Here is a 27,705-nt window from a genome sequence, read left to right as displayed (position 1 = left end):
TTAGGTGCACATTGAATGAATGAATGGGAGTCGGGGCTGGACTCTGAAGGGTGGGCAGTCTTCCAGGATGTGGAGATGAAATGGACAAAGGTGTAAAGTCAGGAGTAAGCAGAGCCTGTCCCAGGAGTGGCGGGCTCAGCTCCAGCAGAGGACTAGTTGGGGCCTAGTGGCAAAGGAGGTTGGGGATACAGACTGGGTCTAGATATGGAGTACCCTGAGGGTGAGACTGAAGAATCAGGACTGCATCCTGCAGGGTCACAGGAAGCCACCGAAGACCTTTGAGCTGAGGGGTGCCCTAATTAAAACTGTATTTTGAGAAAATTAATCCAGAGTCTGCTGCAGAAGGGACTGAAGTAAGACCAGCTGCATAATTTGTGGGACCCAGTGCAATATGAAAATGTGGAATCCCTTGTTCAAAAAGCAGGAAAAAAGTGCCGTTCGGGTACTAAAATATAAAATATTTTCCTTTCTTCCATGGTTCTTCTCTTGACTTTTCATGGTATTTTAAATTTATTTAATGTTATTCTAGATAAAGAAAATAACATTTTGAGGACTTCCCTTGTAGTCCAGTGGTTAAGAATCCACCTTCCAATGCAGGGGACTCGGGTTCGATCCCTGATCGGGGAACTAAGATCCCACATGCCGCAGGGCAACTAAGCCCACGCGCCTCAACTACTGAGCCTGCGTGTTCTGGGGCCTGCGCGCCACAACCAGAGAGCCTGTGTGCCACAACTAAGAGCTGACGCAGCCAAAATAAATAAATATTTTTTAAAAAGAAAATAACATTTTTAAAGATAAATTTATTTATTTATTTTTGGCTACGTTGGGTCTTCATTGCTGCACGCGGGCTTTCTCTAGTTGTGGCGAGCAGGGGCTACTCTTCATTGCGGTGCGCGGGCTTCTTATTGCGGTGGTTTCTCTTGTTGCGGAACACGGGCTCTAGGCAGGTGGGCTTCAGTAGTTGTGGCACACGGGCCCTAGAGCGCAGGCTCAGTAGTTGTGAGCACGGGCTTAGTTGCTCCGAGACATGTGGGATCTTCCCGGAGCAGGGCTCAAACCTGTGTCCCGTGCATTGGCAGGCAGATTCTTAACCACTGTGCCACCAAGGAAGTCCCAGATAATGATTCTTAACAGGAGGTCTTTGGAGGCCCATGTACCTCCCTACTAGACTGTGGGTCTCTGGAGCCCTGTGAGAACCATGACTTTACCTCCCCAGCGCTGGGTTGCACAAGGTCTCTAGTAGGTGCTCAATAAATGTTTGTTGACCCAAATGGGCAAATGAGAAGGGGAGTTCAGACATGGGGGTGGGAGGAGGCAGAACACCTAAGCAGATGGGGCTCCAGGGCTGGGGTCTCAGGGCAGTATTGGGGGCTGGGAATGTGGTGTTGGAAGGTCTTTTTTGCCCCCCTAATATTTACTTGGTCGCGTTAGGTCTTAGTTGTAGCAGGCGGGCTCCTTAGTTACGGCATGCACGTGGGATCTAGTTCCCTGACCAGGGATGGAACCAGGGCCCCCTGCATTGGGAGCGCAGAGTCTTAATCACTGCGCCACCAGCGAAGTCCCTGGAAGGGTTTCATGAGGGATGTGGTGGGAAGGCAGAGAAGCCCCCAGGCTTGGAAAGAACCAGGTGGTGGGAGAAGCGGCAGTGGGACTGGAGAAGGAGGTGTCGGGGGGGATTGGTAGCAGCTCCCATAAGGGGAATTTCCCTCCTGTGGTGGCCTCTATTGATCTCTTTGAGGACTGTTCTAGCTTCCAGCCCGGCTGGTGTAGTACCTCAGCTGGTCTCTTCGATCTGTTTTTCTTGATCTCTGGCTCCTTCTCTATTCGTCTCACATTCTGCCCCGTCTCCTGGATCTTAGTCTCTTTCTAACTCCCTGCCTGAGATGGGGCCCCCATCTCAGCATATATCTGTTTTCCTCTCTGTCTTCTGTGTCTCTCGGGGGTTATCTCTACTCCGCCCGGACACGCCCTCTATCCTCTCCACTCACCCAGATCTAGTCCAGTACCTGGAGTGGGGGTAAGGGAGAGACCTCTAGGTCCTGAAGAGGCGTCAGGGGGGCGGGCCCAATCCCTTTCTCCAAATTTGCATATGCATGAAGTCGCCCAGGCCAGCAGCGAGGAGGCGGGGCCTCTTGGGGGGGCGGAAAGGGGGCGGGCACCCCCGGAGCCGCGGAGTATATAGACTGAGCGCCGCGGCTGCCGGCCCCGCACTGCTGAAGAGCGGAGCCTCCGCCCGGGGGACCCCTATCCCTGCCTGTCCCCCACAACTGCGCGTCCCCACCCCACCCCACCCCCGCGGCCGAGCCACCGCAGGTGTGGCGGTCTCCGCTCGGCAGAAGAGCCTTGAACGGTCACCAGACCCTCCTCCACAGCCTCTTTGCATCTCGGATTTCGGGGCGGTCCCCTCCCCCACCTCTCCCTGCCCCTTTGCACCCCGATTTTTTATGCGCTTCTCTCGGGTTTTGCAGCCGTCTATTTTTGCATCCCTTTTCGTTTTGCTTCTGGGAGGTTTGGGGAGTGAAGCTGCGTTCGCACCCCTTCCTCTTTTTATCCTCCCCTGCTCGGACAACCCCCCCTTTTCATTGCAGTGGGGGGGGGCCTAGGTTCTGTGCATCCTACGCCGCGCCGCCAGCACCCCGCAACGTGTGGCCCTGCGCCCCGGAATTTGCAGCAGCTGCATATCTGAGGGAGGGGTCTCCCTCGCCCCCGCTGCCTTTGCTTCCCGCGCGTTCTGGTGCGTGAGTGTGCTTCACGCGCCGCACCCCGGCTTCTCCGTAGCCCCCGCCCCGCGCGGGACTCGCCCCCCGCCGTCAAGATGGTCATTCAGAAAGAGAAGAAGAGCTGCGGGCAGGTGGTTGAGGAGTGGAAGGAGTTCGTGTGGAACCCGAGGACGCACCAGTTCATGGGCCGCACTGGAACCAGCTGGGGTATGCGGGGCCGGCCGCGCGAGGGGTTGGGGGTCCGCCGGGCGACGCCCCGAGCACACGAGGTCCCGCCGGCGCAGCCCCAGCTCCCTTCCCGGGTCCCCGGCGTCCGGCCCCCCTGCCGGGCTCTGGACTGGGAGGGCGCCGAATCGCCGGTCTAATCTCCCTGGCTGGCCGCTGCGGAGGCGGAGAAAGTAGGTCACTGCCGCCTTCCCGTCCCCCGCGGAGCCCCCTCGCTCGGGGGGTCGCGGGCTCTGAGCGCGTGTCCGCGCCGCGGCGCTCGCGCTCGCTGTCGGAGTCCGGTCAGCTCCGCACAGTCGCCCCCCCTTCCCCAGAAGAGAGACCCTTCCCTCCCTCTGACTCTCACTAGCTAGCCAGCCCCGTCTATTTTTAGCTCGAGCCCACCCCTTGGACCCTGGGAACGTTCATGAGCGGGCGGGCCTTGGAGAGGTGGGGAGTGTGTTGGAGGGGGTTCTTCACAGCGGAAGTTGTCTGTGTCCTACTACCGGGTGTTTTGGAGCCTTCTGTGGCTGCTTGGCGGGTGGGGGGCTGTTGCGCCGGGGTGACACTGGGAGGTTTTCGGGGCTGGGTGTTCGGCTCAGATGTCGCAGGCGGAGGGAGTGGTCACTAGTGGTGAGACATGTACATCATCCGGCCCAGTGTGTCTCTGGGCTTGCGTGGCTTGGCTCCTTACCCACCCATACCTTGGCGCCACTGGGGAGGCGTGGAGGGAGTTGCATCTGGTTGAGGGTCCCGTGCTGGGCATAGGTGCCAGTGAGGGGTGGAATTCTTCCGAAAGGGATTTTCAAGCTGGGAAGTCGAAGCACAGGAGACATTGTGTGACACAGCTTACAATTCATCCACACTAATTGAACGCGGACCCCATTAGCTCAGCCACTTGGGGCACTTGAGGTGGGTCCGATGCAGTCCTTGCCGCAGGAAACTTGAAGTCCACTCCCTGGGACTAGAGGCATCCACGAGTGCTTGGGAGAATCTGAGAAGGCTTCTTGAGTGAAGTGTCTTCTGAGATGGAAGGACTGGGGGTCTGGGGTGGTGGAAACAGCAGGTACTCACACCAGGCTGAGGAGTGACAGAGTGACGTGTCACATCCACCAAGGACCAGCTGTATGCCTGAAAGGCTATTGGAGGTCTACGTTTACTCCTGCCTCTGCCCTGGGTGCTGTGTGTGAATTGGGGGGTAGGTGACTGTTGAAGGTTCTGGACAGCTGAGACTTTGTAGCTTGGCAGGAGCCTCATTCAAGGTTTGGCTTTTGTGGGGCTCTGAGAGAGAGATTTTGCTATTTGAGTGTGGACGTCCACGCCCTGAGGGATGGGATAAGAGTTTGGCTGTGAATTGGGGCCAATGCCAGCGTGAAAGTCATCGTGCTAGACAGCTTCAAGCATGAGTACCGATACAGTAGTATCAGATATTGTGCCTTTTCAGGGCCACGAAGGTTGAGGAGTTGAGAACGTAATTTGTGGCAAAATGACTGCGGCCTATACTATGAGTTGTGCCAGCAACAAGAGTTTAGATCTCTTGTGGCCTCCACAAGGTCGGGCTTCACTGTGCTGTGGGATCAGGAAGGGCTGGGAGTCATGGCTGGAAGCCAGACACAACTGCCGCTTTTCAGCTTGTCTCCTTTTGCTTCCAGGGGAAGGCTTCCCAAGGCTCTGCGATCCATTCCTGTGCAGAACCTCTGAGTGGGAGAGGGGTGTGTGGGGATAGGTCAGGTCATCGAGGGAGACCTGGAACCTGCTGACCCTGTTTCCTCCTCCTTAGCCTTTATCCTCCTCTTCTACCTCGTCTTCTATGGCTTCCTCACCGCCATGTTCACCCTCACCATGTGGGTGATGCTGCAGACGGTCTCTGATCATACTCCCAAGTACCAGGACCGACTGGCCACACCGGGTGAGTGATGAGGCTCCCCCACCAGCCACTGTAACTGCTCTTGTGCCCCCAGATATCCAAAAGGAACTCACAGGCTGAGAACTGTCAGCTCTTCTCAGAGGTTCGGTTCTGATGATCCAGTCACCATGTGCGGGGAGTTCTTTTTTTTGTTTTTTTAATTACTTATTTATTTTATTTTTGGCTGCGTTGAGTCTTCATTGCCTACGCAGGCTTTCTCTAGTTGAGGCGAGCAGGGGCTACTCTTCATTGTGGTGTGCGGGCTTCTCACTGCGGTGGCTTCTCTTGTTGCGGAGCACAGGCTCTAGGCTTGTGGGCTTCAGTAGTTGTGGCACACGGGCCCAGTAGTTGTGGCTCGCAGGCTCTAGAGCACAGGCTCGGTAGTTGTGGCGCACGGGCTTAGTTGCTCTGCGACACGTGAGATCTTCCCTGACCAGGGCTCGAACCCATGTCCCCTGCATTGGCAGGCGGATTCTTAACCACTGCGCCACCAGGGAAGCCCTGGGGAATTCTTGAAGTCTGCCTTCCCATTTCCCACAGCTGAGAGCTCTGTGATCTGGGGAGGTGGCAGATGTTCACAGGAGATCTCCCTCCCGGGAAGACGATCTCGGATCTTCACCTGTCCCTCACCCTGGTGTTCCCTATGTCCATCTTTTTCCCTCTGTGTGTGGTCCCTCATCTTATATATACCCCTCACTCTCGCCTTTGTTGACTAGGCTTGATGATTCGCCCTAAGACTGAGAACCTAGATGTCATTGTCAATGTCAGTGACACTGAAAGCTGGGACCAGCATGTTCAGAAGCTCAACAAATTCCTGGAGCGTGAGTATGGGGCTGGTGATGTGGCTGTGCAGGACCTCGGGGCAGGGGACTGGAGACCCTGGGAGCAGAACATGAGGCCTGTGACTCTCCCCCCCCCACCCCCCCCACCCCCCGTAGCTTACAATGACTCCATCCAAGCCCAAAAGAATGATGTCTGCCTCCCTGGGCGCTATTACGAACAACCAGATAACGGAGTTCTCAACTACCCGAAACGTGCCTGCCAGTTCAACCGGACCCAGCTGGGCGACTGCTCTGGCATTGGGGACCCCACCCACTATGGTTACAGCACAGGACAGCCCTGTGTCTTCATCAAGATGAACCGGGTACTCATGACCTTAGTTCCCAGGGGGAGCGGAGGAGGGAGCTGGGGCTACCATCTGCTGGCAGCTGCTTTATTTTGCTGGGGCTCTTGCGCTTCGGGAGATTTGTAGATATTTGAATGGCTGAGAGAACAAGAGAGATGGGGCCATTGGAGGCTGAGATGGTGGTTGGAAGGCTGGATACTTGTGTCTTTGACAACTTCTTTCTTTAACCCTCACGACTCTCTCTCCTCGCTCCAGGTCATCAACTTCTATGCAGGAGCAAACCAGAGCATGAATGTTACCTGTGTGGGGAAGGTGAGTTTGTTGGGCCTTGTGCACCTGTTTGTCCTTCATGGTTTCCATGTCATTCACTCATCTCTCCCTATCTTCTTTGCTCCCAGAAGCTCCATCACTCTAGGGACAAGGGGGTAAGAGTGGGCTCCAGTATGGCTCAAACTCCAAGGGGCTGCCACCCCTCTTGCTTCTCTCTAGGATGCAGAAGTCTGCTCTTTTGTGTGGATAGACACCCCCTTCCTGACTCCACCCAAAGCCCTGCTTCTGGCTTCCCTCCCTAATCCTTCCATGTTCTCCTCTATTCCCTGACCATGTCTTCTGCTCTCCATCCCATGTCTCTCCTATCCCTCAATTCTTTTTAGGTATCTGGTAGCTGCTGATCTGTAAGCACCACCTGCCACCACTAAGTTGTCCTTGGAACCCTGCTCCCCCCACCTCTGTCCTCTCTAGGAACTTCCTGCCCCTCTTTGTTCATCCCCCTCCTTGTTTCCTACTGAGCCCTTACTCATTTATCTGTTCTCTCTTGGCTCCGCTCCAGAAACCGATTTCTGAGGATGGGGTAAGAATTTGGGGTGGGAGGGCAGTAGGAGGCTTCAGGCTCATTAGCGCCCTGGAGGCCTTCCCAGTTTGATGGAAGAGATGGGACACCCGCTCCTGCGCACGCGCGAACACACCAGCCTCCGCGCTCAAGGGATACGGATATGAGACAATAATTTGGGGGTCAAGGAGGAACAAAGGGAAGTCTGGATAGCGTCTGGGTTCCCTCACATGCTCTCCCCCACCCTCCTGCGCCCCCCACAGCGAGATGAAGATGCTGAGAATCTCGGCAACTTCGTCATGTTCCCTGCTAACGGCAGCATCGACCTCATGTACTTCCCCTACTACGGCAAGAAGTTCCACGTAAGTCCCGTGGGAGGCTGGGTGCTGGTTCCTGCAGGGGAGCGGGGCCCTGGGGAGGAGGCCGAGTTGCTGCGGGCCTGGAGCCTCGCTCTCCTCCTCTGGCCCAGGTGAACTACACGCAGCCCCTGGTGGCCGTGAAGTTCCTGAATGTGACCCCCAACGTGGAGGTGAACGTGGAGTGCCGCATCAACGCCGCCAACATCGCCACTGACGACGAGCGCGACAAGTTTGCTGGGCGCGTGGCCTTCAAACTCCGCATCAACAAAACCTGAGGCCCCTTCCTCCCGCCCCCACCTCTTTCCTACGGATGCTTCTGGAATATCCCTGACCCTGCCTGATCCCTCCCTCACCCACCCCAAAGGTATTTTTTATAACAGAGCTCTGGCTTGTCTGAGTCCCTTTTCCTTTACTTCTGAACCCGGCCTGATGTCTGTCGTGATTCCCTGGCTACCCACATTTTCCACCATCTTCTTCCCACCCTAGCTCAGTCAGAGACAGGGAGATGGGACCCCAAGACGGTCACAGAGGAGTTGGGAGCCTTTCTAGGCCTGGAGTAGCTTTGAGTGGGGTGTCCTCACAGCTACCCACCTGTCCCGCCCTCTTATCCCCTGAGAGCTATAGAAAATGCCCACCCACCCACCTACGCACATATCTCATTTCACCCCTTACTTCCACACACTGAGGTGGCGCTCAATTCTGTTTTTTAAATTGAAGGAGAATTGACTTACAACACTACGTTAGTTCCAGGTGCACAGCATAGGGATTTAATATTTCTGTACGTTAGAGTGGTCACCAGTGTGGCCCTCTATCCCTCATTCCAGCTCAGCTGCTGTCACTTTCCTCTGTCTCCCACACCTTCTGCCTATCTACAACAGTCGCTGTCTCAGTGGCTTTTGACTTGTCTGGCTCCTCTGGCCAGTCTTCTCCATCCCCATTCCCTCCACTGAAAGGGGGGCCGTTTGTAACTGAGGACAAGGTGGCTCTGTGGCCTTTTCCCTCTTTCCTGGCACATCTGGCTTCTCACCCCACGTTGACTACGTGAGCTGGGAATGAGGGTCTGAAGAAGTCCATGTTGGTTCTTGAAAATTCTCTTCTGGTCCCTCCTGTCACCCAACTAGGCACTCAGAGGGGCGGGGTTGACCTAGGCTGAATGTCCACTTTGTTTTTGCCGATGGCTCCCTTCCCCCTGTTCGCGTTCCCAGAATATCCTGCAAGTTCCACTTCCCAGGCGCCCCGGGGGAGGGGCAGCCATTTTGGCTAGGTCCCCAGTGGCCACCTTGGAAACGTCAGCTGGCTATGGGACTATTCCACCTCCTTCCCCTGGGCCCAGATATGCCCCCACCATTCTCTCTCTGGCTTCTCTTAGCAAGTTATCAACTAATCACTAACTCCTTCCTTTTTCTCTGCATGCCAGCCTGAAAATTGCAAATACCTCCTCCATCTAAGGCTCTGAATTTCTTGTCTCCGTCTCCTTCAGACCCCTTTGCCTTCTTAAACAACCCCATAGTGCCCATAGAATGTTAAATGAGGGACTGCCTGTGATCTTGAGTTATAGAGGCATTTTAACTCTTTCTTTTCCCACGTCCTTCACTTCCTCCCCTCTGACTTCCTTTTTTTTTGATGCTGCAGCTTCCACATCCCACCCACAGATGGACTCTCCCCTGTTTTTCTCTCGCTGGATCTGAGTCTCTTCCCTTTGGGTCCCCATGTCTTCCTGCACTCCCCTCACCCCACTGGTCTCTCTCTGCAGTTATTTAATGCCTGTGTCAGATCTACTGTAAAAAGAGGATAAAGTACAATAAAATGAGAGCAATTATATATATAAATATATATCATACAGGGAGCCCTGTGTGCAGGTTGTTCCTTTCTGAGCATTTGGAAGAGCCCTGGGAAGGGGGTGGGGGGTGGATTTGGGTGACCCGGGAGTTACCCAGCCCTTGGGGGCCCCCTCCCCAGCTTTGATCTCTTCCATCCAGTGTCCAAGCATCTACCTCCTAGATTGCTCCATCACGTATACTATCTTGAGATCACTCAATACAAGACAGGCAAGAAGCCTACGTCCTTTCCTACAGCAATACTTATAAAGTGCCTACTCTGTGCATTCTAGGCACCAGGAAGACACACTTATGAAAGAGGCAGAGTTCCTGCCCCCAAGGAGCTCCCCAGTTTAACGGGAAAGGGGAGGAGCACACGAGAAACTCTCAAACCAGGTAGACCTAAATGTATTTCCAGGAAGGGGAGAAAGCTGGTGAGGACAAAATTCAGAGTGGTCACCCACTCCCTGTGGGGGCTTCGAAGGGCTTAAAGGATGTGGTGGTTTTAGGGGGAGAGACTAGCATCAGCAAATGCCCAGAGACAGGAGAGGAAAATTGATCAGAAGAAACAGATCTCAAAACAATATGAACCGTAGGAGCCCAGTTTTGTGCGTAAAAAAAGTACACACACAAGCGTAGAGAAAAAGGATGGATGAGTCTATACCACAGTGTTGATTGTGGTATTTGTGGATGGCTTTATAGCTAATTTTTATTTTCTTGGGGCTTATTTGTTTTTGTTTGCAATGAGTTCCTCAATATTTGCCTTGAAAAATAACTTTATTATGCATACACATATATCCACAGTTTTATCATGAATGCATAGTACACACACACACACACACACACACACACACACACACACACACAGAGGGATTGCTGGGTTTTGGTCATTGTTACACCAAAATTAGATCATATTATACACAATTTTGTGCATCTCACTGTGTTCACTCAATTTCACCTGGCCTGGTAGAGCTCTAATTTTTTTTTTTAAATGGCTGCATAATATTTTTTTCTATTGGGTCGTTCTTCCCTTGTTAATTTGTTAGAGCTCCTTGACAGTTGTAGATATAAACTGTTTTATGCATTGTAGAATTTGCCCCAATCGATTTTTTCCTTCTTGAGTTTGTGGTTTCTTTTACTGTTAAAAGTGGTTTCTGGGCTTCCCTGGTGGCGCAGTGGTTGAGAGTCCGCCTGCCGATGCAGGGGACATGGGTTCGTGCCCCGGTCCGGGAAGATTCCACATGCCACGGAACGGCTGGGCCCGTGAGCCATGGCGGCTGGGCCTGCACGTCCAGAGCCTGTGCCCCACAACACGAGAGGCCACAACAGTGAGAGGCCCGTGTACCGCAAAAAAAGTGGTTTCTTTTCCTTTTTTTTTTTTTTTTTTTTTGGCCACACCTCCTGGCATGTGGGATCTTAGTTCTCCCGAGTAGGGATTGAACTCAGGCCCTCGGCAGTGTAAGCGCAAAGTCCTAACCACTGGACCGCCAGGGAATTCCTGGTTAGTTTTTCATATAGTCAAATATGCTTTAGTTGTTCTTTTGCAGTTTCTGGGTTTCCAGTCAGTAGTGTATACTCGTTTTGTAAATTTTTTTGACAGGATTTTATTTCAATTTTTACATTCACCTTAATTCATTTGGTCTATTTTTTTTAAAATTAAACTGACTTTATTTATTTTTGGCCGTGCCTCTCGGCTTGCGGGATCTTCCCTGACCAGGGACCAAACCCGGGCCGCCTGCGGTGGAAGCACGGAGTCCTAACCACTGGACCACAAGGAATTCCCATATTTGGTTTATTTTCGTTTCTTTTTGTGTGTGGTGTGAATGGGGAGTCTGGTTTACTTTTATTTTTTAGTTGTGTCAGCTTCATTTAAAAAATATCCTTAATTTACCCCCATTGAATTGAAATGCCAACTTCGGTTGTATAATACATTTTGCTGTATGCTGAGATCTACTTCTGGATTCATTACTGGCTTGTCTACCGCTCCATACACCAAGCCATACTGATCTGATTCCAGTAGTTTTATAGTATGTTTTCTGATATCTAGCAAGGCAAGTAAGCCTCCTTTTTAAAAACAACTATTGGCTATTTTGGGGCACTTATTCTTCTCTATAATTTTTTATAAAAATAAATAAATTTATTTATTTTTGGTTGCACTGGGTCTTCGTTGCTGTGCGCGGGCTTTCTTTAGTTGCATCAAGCGGGTCTACTCTTCTTTGTGGTGCGCAGGCTTCTCATTGCAGTGGCTTCTTTTGTTGTGGAGCATGGGCTCCAGGTGCACGGGCTTCAGTAGGTATGGCACATGTGGCTCGCAGGCTCTAGAATGCAGGCTCAATAGTTGTGGCACATGGGCTTAGTTGCTCTGCGGCATGTGGGATCTTCCTGGGCCAGGGCTCGAACCTATGTCCCCTGCATTGGCAGGCAGATTCTTAGCCACTGCGCCACCAGGGAAGTCCCTCCATTACTACTTTTTTTAAAAAAATTATTTATTTATTTTTTTGGCTGTGTTGGGTCTTTGTTGCTACGCATGGACTTTCTCTAGTTGTGGAGAGTGGGGGCTACTCTGTTGTGGTGCGCGGGCTTCTCATTGCAGTGGATTCTCTTGTTGCGGAGCATGGGCTCTAGGCACGCAGGCTTCAGTAGCTGCAGCACGCAGGCTCAGTAGTTGTGGCTCACAGGCTCTAGAGCACAGGCTCAATAGTTGTGGCACATGGGCTTAGTTGCTCTGCAGCATGTAGGATCTTCCCGGTCCAGGGCTCAAACCCATGTACCCTGCGTTGGCAGGCGGATTCTTAACCACTGCGCCACCAGGGAAGCCCACTCCATTACTATTTTAATTAAGGTTTTTTTTTTTTTTTAAAGGAGTGGCTGCTGAAATTTAATCAAATTCCTTTCAGCATCTGTTGATATGATATTTTTCTTCCTTAATTTGTTTTTATTTATTTATTTTTGGCTGCATTGGGTCTTCGTTGCTGCGCGTGGGCTTTTCTCTAGTTGCGGTGAGCAGGGGCTACTCTGTTGCGGTACATGGGCTTCTCATTGCGGTGGCTTCTCTTGCTGCAGAGCACGGGCTCTAGGCGTGCGGGCTTCAGTAGTTGTGGCACGTGGGCTCAGTAGTTGTGGCTCACGGGCTCTAGAGCACAGGCTCAGTAGTTGTGGCACACGGGCTTAGTTGCTCTGCAGCATGTGGGATCTTCCCGGACCAGGGCTCGAACCCATGTCCCCTGCATTGGCAGGCGGATTCTCAACCACTGCGCCACCAGGGAAGCCCGCTCCATTACTATTTTAATTAAAGTGTTTTTTTTTTTTTTAAAGGAGTGGCTGCTGTAATTTAATCAAATTCCTTTCAGCATCTGTTGATATGATCATATTTTTCTCCCTTAATTTGTTAATGTAATGAATAATGTTGATAGATTTCTATTAAACCAACTTTATGCTCCTGGAATAAGCCCTACTTGGTTATAGTGTTAATACTCTTTTGATTCATCAATGTATTCTGATACTACTTAGAGATTTTGTATCTCTATAAATTAATTTGGCTTCTAGTTTTTTAGTATCTTGATCAGGTTTTAATATTAATGAAACCACAATAATTTTACATGAATTGGAGATTCCACTCTTCCTATGGTCTGGAATAGTTTAAATAATATTGGATCAATTGGCCCTCGCTTTTTTTTTTCCTCAGTCAAGCGCTTGAGTTTTTCTTTTCTTTTAAAGTGTTTTTTTTTTTAAAGCCCTACTTTTGAATCTATCCTTTCAACCAAGATTGCTTTCTCTTTCAATAAGTTATATCTTTAATTTTTAGGATGCATGCTAGGTTGCTTTCTTTTCCTTTTCTTTTTTTAAATAGTGAAAGCATTTATGGCTTGACATTTTCCTCATTATACAACTTCTGCTGGGTGTTATAGATTTGGGGACCCCTGTGTTCCTGAAGTCAAGGAGGTAAGTTTTTATAATTATTCCAAACCTTAGTGGGACAGGACTTGGGCTTTCTGAGCCTGAGGGCAGGGGCCATGTCTGCCACAGGCCCCCACAGCCTAGAACAGTCCTGGGCACAGAGTAAGGCAACAATCAATGAATATCTGCTGGCTAGATTGTCAGAGGAATGAACACAACCAGAGGGGAGGAAGTGAGCAAGTGGGACCAGAGAGGTCAGGGACTCATTGGAGGTCACACAGCTTAGTAGAGTTGGCCTGAAAACCCAGGACTAATAATTCTCAGACCAGTAATCTATCAGCTCACAAAGGGATTGGCAGAGCCAGAATGGATCTGCTTTCTGAAGCAGTACAGCAGAAATAAAAACAGAGCTAAGGATACACTCGAGAGAAATGCTGAGCATACGGGGGTGCCGGACACTGGTCAGAAAGAGAGCTTCAAGGTGACCTGTCTACAGGAGTGAGACGATGGAATGAGTTTCAAGTGCTCTGGTTTGCCAAGGGCCTGGCTGGTAGGGAGAGATGGCAAAGTTAAAGGTCTCTAAAAGAGGTGGTTCTGGGTCTCCTGGGGAGTGTTTGGCATTCCCCAGCAGGGAAGAAAAAAGGTGGTTTTGAGGCCAGGGAGGGCGAGTGGCTTCACAGCTGTCTGGGATCCTCGGGGTAAGCCAAGGGACTCCCACAGGCACTTTAAGCCAGGTTGAGAGGACAGTGGCCCCAGAAGCCCCTTTGGATCTTACTCCCCTCTCTCTGCCCCCGGGGTGGCAGGATGAGCCACGTCCCCACTGTCCGGCCATCCCTCCGAGCACTGGCTCAGGCTGCAGCCGGTGATGGGGAGAGCTCGCCCCCAGCCCTCCTCCTTGGGAGCTGGCAGCACTAAGGGACAGAATGGTTGGGGAGAGTGCTGGGTTCCCCAGGCTCGACTCTCCTCCCTACCCCAAGAAACCCTTTGAAAGGTTTTCCTGGCAGAGTTTAAAGCTTCAATTCATTCAGCTGGCTGGCATGAGGCCCGGATGAGGGGATGCTGGGAAGGCCCCAGTCCCACATCCCAGCCCTCACCTTAGTCGCCCCCACTTCCTGGGGACCCTGGCTGGCAGGCCTCCCCCTGCTCTCCTCATCCATTAGCACCCGCCCTCCTTCCCCTTGGGCACCCAGGTATCCTGCCCCTTTCCCGTGGAGCAGATGGCCACCCCAGAGGCTCAGGCTTGCTAAATCAGACATTTAAATCCCATAATCCTTGGTGAGAGGCTGAGAGGGGGCAGAAGCCCAATCCTAGAAGCAGGAGCAGAAGACCTTGTGCCAGCCTTGGCAGGAGAGGAGAGGGGGACAGTTGGTTCCCGAGTTATGAATGGAGTCACCCCTTCCCTTATTGTCATGCAGCCTGCGGACTGACCCAGTCTCCAGGCTTTGTTCTCCTCCTGGAACCCGGGCGCTGGGCCCCCCAAACATGCTCCCTGAAGACTCAGGTGGCTGCCTCCCAAATGCACCCCCTTCTTCACCCCTGCACTGTGGGCCCCAGGCACCCTGCACTGGCACCGATCTCTCTGACACACAGGTGGTAGCAAAGTTTTATTGTAAAATAAGAAATCAATATAAAAATGGGATATAAAAAGGGAAGAGGAAGGGTGCGGGTGACAAATGCAGATGTGCCCTGCAGAGTACAAAAGAAATCTGCCTGAGCATTTGGGGGAAATAAAACAGATCTCGGTAGATACACCAGGGATGGAATCCTCCAGGACGTGGGATAGGGTGAGATTTCCCCTTGGGTGCTGAGGTTCACCAAGAGGTTAGATAGGATTTGGCGGGGCCAGGAGCGAAGGGACTTGGAAATTCCTTCCCCTTGCCCAGCCATCCAGTCATAGAAACTATCAAATCATCCACCAAGGGGGACACAGAACCAGCACCCACAAAGGCACTAAGTCCCAGACATCATGTAATAAAAAGATGGTTTGGGGGTCAGACATACGTTATTTCATTAACCCTCACAACAAACTCCGTGAGGTAGGTATGATTATCAGCATTTTGTAAATGTGGACAATCAAGTTCGGAGAAACTCAACAACTTAAGATAGCTTCCATGGCTAGTATGGTAGAGAACTGGACTTCCAACCCAGTGTATGGCTGGTTATAAAATGTTCCTCACATGCAGGAACGTTTTCCTACCTCTCTCAAATGCTCCCCACAGTAAAAACCTTAAAAGCTAAGCTGGAAGGCCCCAGCTACCTCCCCCAAAAACCATGAGTGCAGGCCAACCTCTTTAGCAGAGCCCCAGGCCAAGCAAACGGAAGAATTCCAGGGTGTTTCCGAGGCACACCTGCACCAAGCAGAGGTTTAAGCCCCTGAGACCCAAAAAATGGCAGGGAAGGGGGGAACGAGGGTAGGGGTGTCAATAGAGGACAGGAAGCAGAAGATGTCAGTCTGAGTCAGGCCCTTCTCTCTTGAACATCAGTTTTTTATGGCGGGAGGGAGACTGCCCCTTCTTAGACTTCAGGTGGCTGTGAGGAGAGAGGGGGAGGGGAGATGACATCATCTGACTGAGAAGCTCTGGGCCCCTCTTCCTGGACCTGGGCTTTGAAGGGCCTGAGGTGGGAGCAAGGAGAACTTAAGTTAAAATGGTCACCACCAATGGCAGACATGCTGACTGAGCACCTTGGTGTACTTGTGGGTATTAACCTCTCAGTCTTCCCTTATCCCATTTGACAAATGAGGAAACTGAGCCTGGGAAGGGAAGTAACAAGGCCACAAAGGACTCCTCAGTACTTTGCAGGGCAGAGGATCTGACCCCAAACTCTGACACTGTGTCCTATACTCCCACAGTTATCAGTCCCCTATTTGAGACCCTAGCTCTGAGGGTCTAGGGGTTGTTAGAAATGGCAAAGAAATATCCATGCCCCTGGACCCCCGGAGGCAGGAAAGTAGAGGAAGACTAAAGAATGTTTGGGCAGGACTGGGACCCAATGGCAGGGTTCCAGCCTTTTACCTTGAAGGCAGGATTAGAATGGAATCCCATGGTTTTCCAACACAGGAAGGCAGGGGAGGAGACCTGGGCCACTCACCTAGAGTGAGCCCTGCTTTCCCCTGGCTCCTTTCCAGCCTGAGCATCCTTCAGCTCCAAGGCCTCATTCAGCTCTCGGAACATCTCAAAGCGTTCACGCCCACGGATCTGTGGCAGGGAAGGAAGGGGATAAAGAAGTATTAGGCAAAATCATAGAAACTGTTTTTATGCTCTCTTTAACAATTTTCTTTTTGGAAGAGGCTTCTTTAAAATGTGTGTTAAGGTACAAGCTGGCGTTTGAAGTCAGGCACAACCAGGAGCCATTGTCTCAAGGCACCACTGCCCCCTGATGGCAAATGTCCTAAATACAGGCAAAGCAGTCAAGAAGAAAATAGCATTTGGAGTGCTAGACTTGAAACTTAAATCTGTCAACCCAATAATATTAACTACAAGAGTCAACGCCATGGACAGGGAAAGGATGTCTAGAGAAACTGGGCTTAACCTCACATCTGCTACATTTATATTTTTTCTTCCCTTATCCAACCCCCACTGAGTGGTGGCAAGAGCCTGCATCTCTCTCTCCCAGACTTGGTACCTGAAGAGTGAAATATTCTCCATCCAGTGGTTTCTTCTTTTGCGGTGGAGAGGAGCTGGTGCCGGTAGGCAGTGCTGGAATATAGGCAAGGAAAGGCGAGAAAAGAGTGAATCTTGGGCAGAACTGCACCCTCTCTGCCTCCTCTTGTCCTGCCTGCTTACCTCGCTTAGCGCTCCCAGTGGGCAGCTCAGGGCAAGACTGCCCCTTCTTGTGGAAATTTTCTTCCTCTGTGCGGCGGTCTCTCCCAGGACATGCACAAACACGCACCTCAAAGCTGTTCCGTCCCAGCAGATTACCACTACCCAGGTAAGAAGAGGGAAGCAGAAGGCAGTAAGGAGGGTGGGCCCCGCCTCCCTGTTCTCCTGTAAACCAGGCCCCACCTACTCCCAACCACCCCCATCCTACGTGGATCCTAAGGTCCAGCTCCAGGAAGACTGAGAAGCCACAGGCTAGAGAGATCCCAAAGCCGGAGAAAAGAGAACTGGGAGGGAGCAGCAGAGGAAGTCTACCAAGGGGATGCAGTGAGGGAAAGATGGCTGGTAGCACGGAAGAAAGTGGTGAAGGGCAGAGCCCAGTGGATAGAGAGAGGCGGAGCTTAGGGAGGAGCATGCCAGCGTGGAGGGCGGCGTGTTGTCCCTACTTGGAGTCTTCCAGTGTGATGATGGTGAGGATGGGCCGCCGGTTCATGCCTCCCATGCAGGAGCTGTTACACATGAAGTTGTAGTGGATGGTGGTACAGTCAGAGCCAACCTGGGAGAGAGCACAGGCCCCAGGTGAGGCTATGCAGCCCCGGGGAAGCTGTTAGCCTTTGTGAGCCTCTGTTTCCTCAGCTGTGGAATGGGGATAACCCATCTGCTCTGCACACCTCACCGGGTTGTGGGAGATCAAGGAAGGAGAAAGCCCTCCATCTCCCACCTGGATGGTCACTGACAAACCCCTCTGGCCCCCTTCCCCCAGAGACCCCAGTGGCCAAACCAGACCTCAGGCGGCTCGTAGGGCACCACCACGCTGTGTCGAAAAGTGTTTCTGTCGTCCAAATACTCAGCACGTAAATTCCCTTCCACCCGGATCAGATGCTGAGGAGGGGCCAGACCTGAGAGCAATCATGGAGGAATTAGGGGTTTGGGGGCTCCGGGCACCAGCCTTGCCCATCCACGGCCCCCCGCTGCTCACCGTCGCTATAGTCAGAGCAGCGCTCATGGTGGGGACAGCGCCTCACAACCTCCGTCATGTACTCTGACTTCTTATAGATGGCCATGGCGCGGACCCGGGTGCCGGGCGGGGGTGGTGAGCTGACCCACAGCTGCACCGGGCAGGTCTTGGCCAGCTGGCAAAACAGCTTGTTGAGGGCAGGGGAATACTGGAGGAGAAGGAAGAATGAATGGAAGGTCAGGACACAAGTACCTAGGGGTCAAATGAACAAACACTGCATAAGTACCGACTGGAAGCCATGTTCTGTGGGGGGAGGGTAGCTAGAGATGGCACGGTCGGGCTCCTACATCCCAGAAGCTTACTTACAAAAGCCAAAGAGTGAATGAGAGTGAAGAAAAAAGAAAAAAAGAATGGCCTCACGACAGACGCTGAGAATGTGATGGGAAGGATGAAACCCCAAGGTCGAGGGGGGAAATGCAACTTTGGGACTGGGGTCAAAGGTCATAGACTAACTAGGTAAAATGTAAAAAGGCTGAAGTGGAACCCTAGAGTTCCGTACAGAGAAACCCTGGGGCACAGGGGCCACACATCGAATTGTCACAGGGAAGCCAGCCCCTCAGGGCCACTTACCGTGCAGGTTACAGACTTGGCTGTTCCGGAATGTAGGAAACCTAGATGGAACCCATAGCTGCCAGGGTAGGTCTTCTGGGAAGGGACAAAGGACGACAGGGGCCAGGAGGTGGCTGGTGCTGGGGCGGCTGGGGTGGGGGCAGCTGGCGCAGGGGGCTCTGGCATTTGGGGGGCTTCATCTGGACGTTCATCCAGCCAGTTTGCGACGTCTTCTGGGGACAGCAGCAGGTCATCCACGGCTGGGGAGAGCTCAGAGGACTGTGGACGGGAGAGACAAGAGTCAGAAGGCCAGGTTCTCAGCCCCCAGCTTTGCAGCCCCTGGGCCCTTCTCGCAGCCCAGCCCTTACCAGAAGGTTGTTTTCAGGAAGCCTGTAAGACAAGAGCAGAAAGTCAGTACTGGTTTTTGCTTCTCACAGGTCTCTACTTAGGGGGCTGGGGACTCGGGTGGGGCAGGGTTATTAGAGGCTCGGCAGTGAACCTGCCCCTCCCTCCAGACCTCCACTTACAGTTTCCACAAGTCTGAAAACGTCTCCTGACTCAGAGGGGGCTCCACGCCGAGTTCTGCCTGCGACTCCTCCATTACAGCTCCCTGGGAGGCAGTGTGGCCACTGGGGGGAGAAAGGCGAGGACCCGGTGTGAGACATACCCAGCCCAGGGTCACCTCGCCCTGAGGCGAGAGGGAGCCCTGTGTGCAGACCACGCCAGGGTGTTGAGGATCTGCTACGGGGGCAGGACCCCCCACCCCACCGACTCCTCACCACGCAGAGAGGGACTTCCAACCCTCCCACCACTGAATCCAGAAGCCTTCCTCAGTGTCTACCTATTTCTGCTCTCCTTTGTGGTAATAAGGCTGAAGCAACTCTCAGCCCACTCCCTCCATCTGCGGTAAGATACCTCCCTTGACCCGCCCATTCCCCACCTGCTCCCTTGGGACGGCTCCTCACCCCCGGCTTACAAATCCCTCAGGACCCAGGCCCTGCCCACCTCTTTGACCTCATCTCCTAGCACCCTCTCCTTTCTCCGGTGCTTGAGCTCCACCGGCTGCCCTGGTGCCAGAAAGGCTGAGGACCGCTGCTCTACTGGAATATAAACTTCGGCAGGGCAGGGAAGTTGTCTTGTTCACCAGTTATCAGCATAATGCCTTGCACCTGGTTGGGCTCAATAACTGGGGTGAATAAGTGAATCGTCGTACCCGGGCCATGAGCGGTTACGAGCGGTCGAGGGAACAAAGGGGACAGAGCGGTGGCTGCGGTCCGGGCCACGGCCCTGCCGCCATCGTCTCGTCTCTCAGGCTAGCTTTCAAATGGTTTCATCATGCCCTCTTTCTTTCCTTTTTTTGCTTTTTGTTCCCAGTTCATTTCCCCATATATTTATTCTCGGATTAGTGATTTTTGAACAGGTGTTCATCTCTTTAGAAATACCTGTGCCATGACCGCAGAGTACTCAGATTTCTTTTTGGCATTTGGTGACATATGATGGGGAAAGTGACGAGTTGTATGACAGGAGAGGTACAAGGTGAACCTTAGAGTAAGTAAGACTTTATGCATAGTTCTTTTTTTTTTCTCATGTGTGAATTCTTTTTTTTTTTTCACACACACGCTGTATTTTATTTTTACAAGAGATAAACAGACTGACACCAAGCATTCTAAATGCATCACCATAACGAAGGCAACAATGATTGCAATTACCAAACACGAAACACACTCACACTATGTCATAATATTGACATTCAGTCCAGGAATCCTCCACTGTAACAGCTCCTTTACTTTGCAGTGAAAATTGATTTGTATATTTTTGGCCTCTGAGTCCTTGTGGGATTTTTTTTTTTTATTCAAACAGAAAGTCACAAAAATTATAATCATCCTCACCAGTTCACTCAGTCCCATGTAATTAATTTTTTTTTATCTTGATCTTTTGTTACACCATGCCCTCTTTCTTGATGCCAAATTTGTCATCAGCTTTGCTCAGAAACATGCCACTGAAAAAGTCCCTGTTCAGTACATTTTTCCTGCTGTCTCAATGGCACTGACAAACACCTCCCGCACCACGCCCAAGCAAGCGGCTCTTTTCTAATCTCCCTTAAGGTTCACCTGCACCTTTATGTTGATACAGAACCTGCTTTCCTGTGTATTTAGAGTGTGAAAAAATCCTTTCACGTGGGTTACCTTATCTGTCCCAATAACCACACCTGCCTCTTGACAGGTGAGAAAGTCTCACAGAGGTTAAGTGACCAGCCGACAACACACACAGGTGAGTGAATGAGCTTTTATGAAAAATGACTGTTCGAAGGTCTAGGATTAAGAGGCTTACTTCATTACAGACTAACCTGCAGAGCTCTCATTTGTAATCAGTTAAGTCTGAAGGTGCAGATTTTAGCGATGAAAGTCTGCCAACTGAGAGGTTGGCAAAAGGGCCTCTTATCATAGCTCCCAAAGCTGATGGAGGATGGACCATGAACGTACATGGAGGAAGGCAAGAGGGGACAGCAGCGGGACCCCAAACATCTGCCTTGGGGGGAAGGACTAGGGTTCCCCCTGGATCGATGATCAAAATAACTTTGAGACTTTTATGGAAGGGAGGCTCGTGTCAACAGAGATGGGGCTCAGAAGCCCTTGGTTTGATGTTGTACTGTCACTTAAATTTGCTGCATGACCTCACTTATCTTAAAGCTCCCATGGCAAACGTGGCAGAGCCTGGGCTCTGGAGGCAGACAGGCTAGGCCTGCACCCCAAGCTCACCATCTAATAGCTGTGTAACTTTGGGAGGTTGCTTAACCTCTCTGTGCCTAGCGTCCTTTGCTCTAAAATAGGGCCCCACTTGTTATAGGAAATATAAAGAGTTGAGAAAAGCACCTAGCACTTAGTCAGAGCTCAATAGATGCTTCTCTTTATATGATTATCCCAATTTTATTTGTTCTCTATTATTGTTGGAAAGTGAGAGCTTTGTGATTGCGAGGGGGTGGGGCTTTTGTGGTCCTGCCTGCACTCATGCTAGTTCCCCTCCTTCAGACAACTCTGTTTAGTAAACATGCCAGGAGGGGCTGTCCTGGGATGGTGGGCCAAGGTCTCAGTCCCACTGCAGGGAGACAGCCCCATGGACATAGGAGGTCTCCCTCTCTCAGACCTCGGCTACAACTGAATTCTCAATGTTTCTTTCTCTAGGAAACCTCTTCAGAGTAGGTACTTCCCATGGGTATGAGCATCAGGGGGTCATGATGGTTGTGCGGAGGCAGAACATTTACACTGGCAGCCCTGGTGGGAAGGCAATAAACTCAGCTGGGACCCAAAGGAGGGGCAGGCCTGATCGCCATCATAACAATGGCCTATCATAACAATGGTGGCTGTTTATATAGACCTTATCTGGATCCACTGCTTTCAGTGGCTAATCTCATTAATCCTCTCAAAAAGCCAGTAAGGTAGGTGCTATCATCAGAAGAGAGGAACTGAGGTTAAAGGAATTACCCAGGCTCAGAAAGCTCCCAAGCGGCAGGGCCAGGGATTTGAACCTGGGCTGTCTGAAGCCACACCCAAGCTCTAAATAATTATGCTCCTCTGGCTCCACCCAGAGTCTGATGTAAAAAAAATTTTTGGCTGAAAGCTATGTGATTGGGAAAATAAAAAAAAAAAATTTGATTCTGGGAAGAAATAAGGCAGCATCTGGTAAAACTGAAAACACATACATTTTACTACTCCACAAAACCACTTCTAGGTGGACGTCCTAGAAAAGTGGTTGCAGGGGGCGACAGAAGGAGTCTTGCACAAAAATATTCATGTCGTTGTTCCTAATGGCAGGTGACAAGAAACAACCTTACTATCCATCAATAGGAAATAGGTAAATGAAACGTGGTGTATTCATTGCAGTGGTTTAGGGAAATGAATTATCTGTATATGTAATCCAATACAGCTCACAAACATGCTGGGTGAAAATACAATTTGCAAGAAAAAAGCAAAACACAGTAATTTGGTTCATGGAATTTAAAAATATAAGATGAGGGACTTCCCTGGTGGTCCAGCGGTTAGGATTCCGGGCTTCCACTAGAGGGAGCACAGGTTTGATCCCTGGTAGGGGAACTAAGATCCAGCATGCTGCGTGGCAGCACAGAGGGAACAAAACAAAACAACATATATATACATATATAGAGAAATATGAATATATATAATGACTATTGCTTATAAACATGTGTATGAAACACAGGCAAGAAGAATAGAAATTCACAAAATCTATGATCGTGATGGTCTCAGGGAGAGGGGGATGTATGCTTAGGGTACTGAGGGTAGAGTCAAAGGAGGTTTTAGCTTTATTAACAAAGAAAAATTTAAAAAGATGGTATCCGTACATTACTTGTGTAATTAAAATATGGACAAAAATAAGACAGAATGTTAAGTGTTAAAATTATTTGGTGGGGATATGTGTTATGTTACTTTTGTACCTGTATTTTTCCAAATAAAAAATATCTAAAAAAGAAAAATAAATAGAAATTATGGAAAATTTTAACCATATAAAAAGGTAAACAGAAAAATGTCCCAAGTACCCATCACACAGCTTCAAGAATAATCAACATTCTGCCTTTTTTGTCTCATCTATACCTCTAGCCACTCCCCACAACCCCACAAATGTTTTTGAGGTAAAACTTACAAAGGTTGAAATGGCATCATACTATTTTGATCACAAAACTTGACAAATTTTGATACAGCTCTGTAACCCACCCCTACCAAGACAAAGATGTTGTGTTCTCTGAAAGTTTTGTGTTCAGGGCTATTAACCATGTCAAATTAACTGTTGTGTATGGTGTGAGGTAGAGGTCAAAATCCATTTTTCTGCTTCAGTTGTTTCAGCACTGTTTGTTGAAAGACTTTCCTTTCCCAACTGATTCACTTTGGTGCCTTTGTAGAAAATCATTTACCATATTTATGTCTTTTCCCATACTCTATTCATTGGTTGTTGTCCTACTGTAGCTTTACAGTAACCTTGATATCGGGTATCTTAAGACCTCCAACTTTGTACCACTGTTTCATTTCGGAATCAGCTTGTCAATTTCTACAAACAATGTTTTAAGTCATTGAGTTAAATCATTCTGAAGAGTACAGACACCTTAACACCAATAAGTGTTCTAATCCATGAATACGGTATCTCTCCGTTATTTAAATCTTCCTAAATTCTCTCAGCAGTATTTTGCAGTTTTCAATATGGAGCTCTTGTCCATCTTTTGTTAAATTTATCCCTGAGTATGCCATGTTTTTGACTTTGGATTCAAGGTTGCTATTATATAAAAATACAATGTATGTATAGTGCCTTTGAAACTTGTAACTTTGCTACAATCACTTATTAGTCCGCATAGTGTGAAAATGAATTTTCTATTAGGACTTTTTGTGTACACAATCATACCACCTGTGAATAAAGCAATTTAATTTCTTCTTTTCCAATTGTTATGTTTCTTTCTCTTGCCTGGTTAAGACCTCTAATTTACAATGCTGAAGAGGCCAGAGTCAAATCCTTATCTTAGAGGAAAAGCATTCACTCTAGTCTGTCACTATTAGGTATGTTGTTAATGGTAACTTGATTGGGGGTGCACTGTATCAGACTGAGGAAGTTTCCTCTGCTAGTTTGCTGGGAGGTTGGTTTTTCTTTTAAAATCACAAACAGGTGTTGCATACTGTCAACAGCTTTTTATGCATCTATTGAAGTTGATCATAGGATTTTTACCCTTTAATCTGTTAATGTGGCAAATTACACTGATTGATTTTTTGAATGTTAAATCAACGTTGCAGTCCAGGGATAAACTCTACTTGGGGACGATATATTTATCATTTTTATATATTACTAGGCGTGATTTGCTAAAGTTTGTCAGGTTTTTGCACATATATGCTGACAGCATTACGCTGGCCTCATAAAATGAGTTGGGCAATGTTACTTCCTCTATATTCTGAAAGAGTTTATGTGAGATTGGTTTTGTGTCTTCCTCAAGTATTTGAAGTGAAGAACAAAGGATAGGAAATACCACTGAGACAGCAGATTTAAACCCAAATGTAACAATAATTGCATTAAATGTAAATGGACCAAGCGCTCCAATTAAAGCAATTCAGTGGGGAAAGGAAGGCTATTTCAACAAGCGGAGCTAGAACAACTGGATATCCATAAGAAAAAATAAAACAGAACCTTGACCTCACATCATGAAATAATTCTTAATTATCAGTTAATTAATTATGGCTCACAGACCTAAGTGTAAAACCTAAAGTTAGAAGGTTCTAGAAGAAAATATATGAGAAACTATAAGAGAATATCTTCATGACCTTGGGCTAAGATTTCCTGAACAGGTCACAGCAACCACTTAAAAGAAAAAAGAATCTTCTGCTCCTCTTAAGAGCTGTTAAACAAGCAAGCAACAGGTCAGGAGAAAATACACGTATCTGACAAAAGATACACTCTTCCTATCCAGAATGTACAAATAACTTCAACACCTCAACAACACAAAAAGCAAATACACCAATTTTAAAAATGGGGAAAAGACTTGAACAGTCTCTTCACATATAACACAGAAATGGCCAATAAGCACATGCAAACTGTTGAACAAAGTTAACAGAGAACTGCAAAATGAAACCGCAATGATGTGCCACATTAGAGAGACTGACAAACCAAATCCTAAGACAGGATATATCCTGCTGGTGGGAGTGTAAAATGGTACAACCACTTTGAATAATTAAAACTTTTTAATAGAATTTAAAAATATATAGATCTACTCCTCACTCTATGACCCAACAATTCCACTCCTAAGGATTTATCCAAGAAACATAAAAACATGACTACAAAAGTAATTGTACAAGAATGCTGATAGCAGCTTTATTCAAAATAATCTCAAATGGGAAACAACTCAAAGGCCATCAAAAGAATGCATAAACAATCGATGGTTTATTCATTCAGAGGAATATATTAAAATAAAAAGGAGCAAAATACGGATACACTGATACATGCAATAAAATGGGTGAATTTCACAGATATAAGAAGTTCTCCAACAGGCAAAAATAATCCACGGTGACACAAATCAAAATAAAGGTAGGGGGTCAAAGATAGGGAAGAAGCAAGAGAAACTTCTATTTTGATAGGCGGCGGGTGTAAATGCTACCCCCAATTTAGAAAAAAGCACGCCAAGTACAGCGCACTGTGTCTGGTTCGTAGCAGGTGCGTGGTAGGCGACCGCGCCCTAAACGATGAAAATGCGGGAAAAATGGTTACGGGTCGTACTTCGCGCGGGGTTCGCCGCCTCCCGCAGGCCAGAACTAGCCGGGACTGGAGAGCTGCACAGAAGACCTCGGGCCCCGCCCCTCTCCAAGCCCCCCCCTTCCGCTTCAAGACGTTCACTCTGCGTCCGAAATGGGAATGTCTCAGCCCAAAGCCGAATACAGAAGAAATTGTTTCTCCGCCACAAACAAACGACCCATCGTTACACTCTTTTATCGTTTAATGCTCAGATGTACCCATTCTCGAAAATACCCAGGGTCTGCCCTCAGACACTTAAAGCAAAAAAAAAACCATCCCACGCAATGGTAGCGTCCGCCTGGTTAGCAGTCGACCGGGGTGGAGCACACCATTCAAAGAGGGGGGAGGGATTGAGGTTTGCATGAAAACGAATACCTCTTCCTTTCCAAAAGTGGTAGCTAAGTAGTCCGGGGGGGGGGGGGAAAGTAAAGGGGGTTATCAGCCTCCCTCCGCAAGCAATAGGAACTAGTCTAAAAGACCTTTTCTCTTTCTACTTCCCTCACATAGGGTGAATAGTGGTCTGTTCCGAAAAAAGAAACCGGAAATGCTCCTGCAAGTGGCAGAAATGTAAATGTAGAGTCAAACAATAACAGGACTCCCGGGCCTCTCAGGCTGGGTTAGTTCTGCCGGGCTTCGGGGGCAAATCTCTCATTTAGCACGTCCCACTTCCACGACTGACAGTCTTTAACCGGATTTTCTCCTTCTAGCGGAGCCACGGGCCATTTGGAAAGAGCACTCCAGGAAGGACAAAGATCCGGAAGTTATGGAACCTTAGCAGCTTGGCCTTCCCGGATCACCCCGAATAACCACTTCGGAATGGAGCCCGAGGTTCCACTGGGATGCCATACGCTCTAAAATCCCGAGCCACGAATCCCCAAAGTTACGAGATCCGAAAGTCTCAGACCTTGATGCTTTGTGCGTCTTATTTCGGAATCCCCCACACCCTGGGATGGGGTGGTAATGGTTGGAAGAACCCCTTAGGCCGGCTCAAGTTTCCCCAAAGCCCCACTCCCCCGCCCAAGTGTTCAGCTTGGAGTTCGGTTGGTCCTAACATCCCCATCATCTACACTCGGGCCTCCCAACATTGCATTCCTCTGTTGGTGCCGCTAGCCAAGCTTGCATTCCCCCCCAAAATCGCTAAATCCCCAGTGCCCCGCCCCCAGCCCCCTCTATTCCCACGAGCTGAAAATACACGGAGCCGAGAGCCCGTGACTCACAGAGGACACATGAGGCTCAGTCAAGAGCTTACCCGAAGCTCAGGGGAGCGTGTCACCGTCCTGGGATGCACGCTCCGAGGCTGGACGCCAGGTGACCCCGGACCCCAGCTACTACCTGCGGCCAGGATGGTAGCTCTGGACTTTTGAAGAGCTCAAAACTTTTAGCGCCAGTCCGGAGCACGTGGGAGGGGAAAATCCCAATCCCAGCAACCCTCGCGAGCCTCCTGGCACAAAGCTGGACAGTCGCCATGACAAGTAAGGGCAAGCAATTCCCCTGCGGGCGGAGGCGATGGGAACTGAGATTAGGAGAGGAGGTTGCGGGGAGAGTTAGGATTCTAGCAGTATTGGTACTGTAGCTACTGAGAATTTGGGGTGGGGAAGTTCGACGAGCCAGAGCCGTGAGGGCACAATTGGTGGAAACCATTTTGGTAGAATTCTGCCACTGTGTCAAATATGAAGGTGAAAGGAAGAAAGCCTTTGCACTTGTCATTCCCTCTGCTTGGAACACTGCTCTTCCTAAATAGCTGGATAGTTTGTACTCAACAGCTAAAATGTCACAGCCCCTATCATTTTCTGAAATGATTTGTTCCTTGCCTTGAATACACAGCAACCTAAGCCTTAGGAGGGCAGAGACCTTGTCTACTATCTTATTCATTGTTGTATTTCCCAGTGCCTAGTACAGTACTGGGTAGCAAGTAAGAGTTCAGTAATAAATATTTATTGAATGAATGAAAAGAGACGGAGGTCTGAAGAATTCAGCGAATGAGATGCAAAAGAGGCTTAAAACCTGTAAAATCAAACATAGCGCTATCGCCCTCTGCAGGTGGGGGAGAGGAGTAGGTGCTTTAAGAATGATCGCGGAAGACCGCAGGGGGAGCTCAGGCGCTTCTCGCAGAGGCAGAAGCCTTTGGACTACAACTCCCAGCAGCTACTAGGAGCCCCAGGGCTTGATGGGAACGTAACCCGTGAC

The 27,705-nt window shown here is 49.7% G+C and overlaps 2 protein-coding genes across 3 annotated transcripts; one reads left to right on the top strand and one right to left on the bottom strand.

The window, feature by feature from the left end:
- The first annotated feature begins 2,240 nt into the window (after positions 1-2,240).
- Positions 2,241-10,354, top strand: LOC111185833 (sodium/potassium-transporting ATPase subunit beta-2). 2 transcript variants are annotated; one of them, XM_022595802.3, is made up of 7 exons: positions 2,241-2,927; positions 4,705-4,833; positions 5,547-5,651; positions 5,838-5,974; positions 6,212-6,268; positions 7,049-7,147; positions 7,255-10,354. In XM_022595802.3, the coding sequence occupies exons 1-7, from the start codon at positions 2,816-2,818 to the stop codon at positions 7,417-7,419; spliced, it is 804 nt and encodes a 267-aa protein (XP_022451510.1). In that variant the 5' UTR covers positions 2,241-2,815; the 3' UTR covers positions 7,420-10,354. The 2 variants fall into 2 exon arrangements, with proteins under 2 accessions (XP_022451510.1, XP_022451509.1); XM_022595801.2 differs by having other exon boundaries at positions 2,258-2,927; positions 5,769-5,974; positions 7,255-10,351.
- Positions 10,355-14,449: 4,095 nt separating this feature from the next.
- LOC111185755 (cellular tumor antigen p53) lies at positions 14,450-26,903 on the bottom strand. The gene is made up of 11 exons (XM_022595620.3): positions 26,768-26,903; positions 18,771-18,872; positions 18,612-18,633; positions 18,265-18,522; positions 17,656-17,842; positions 17,463-17,575; positions 17,123-17,232; positions 16,644-16,780; positions 16,483-16,556; positions 15,949-16,055; positions 14,450-15,387 (listed from the first exon to the last, which is right to left on the bottom strand). The coding sequence occupies exons 2-11, from the start codon at positions 18,842-18,844 to the stop codon at positions 15,306-15,308; spliced, it is 1,164 nt and encodes a 387-aa protein (XP_022451328.1). The 5' UTR covers positions 18,845-18,872; positions 26,768-26,903; the 3' UTR covers positions 14,450-15,305.
- Between the last annotated feature and the right edge of the window lie 802 nt (positions 26,904-27,705).

The sequence above is a fragment of the Delphinapterus leucas genome, chromosome 19 (assembly GCF_059928025.1).
Source record: "Delphinapterus leucas isolate spDelLeu-1000000601 "Yukka" chromosome 19, BTC_Dleu_Yukka2, whole genome shotgun sequence".
Classification (NCBI taxonomy): Eukaryota; Metazoa; Chordata; class Mammalia; order Artiodactyla; family Monodontidae; genus Delphinapterus; species Delphinapterus leucas.
The sequence above is the reverse complement of the archived record's forward strand: the minus strand, read 5'-3'. Positions and strand labels throughout refer to the sequence as shown.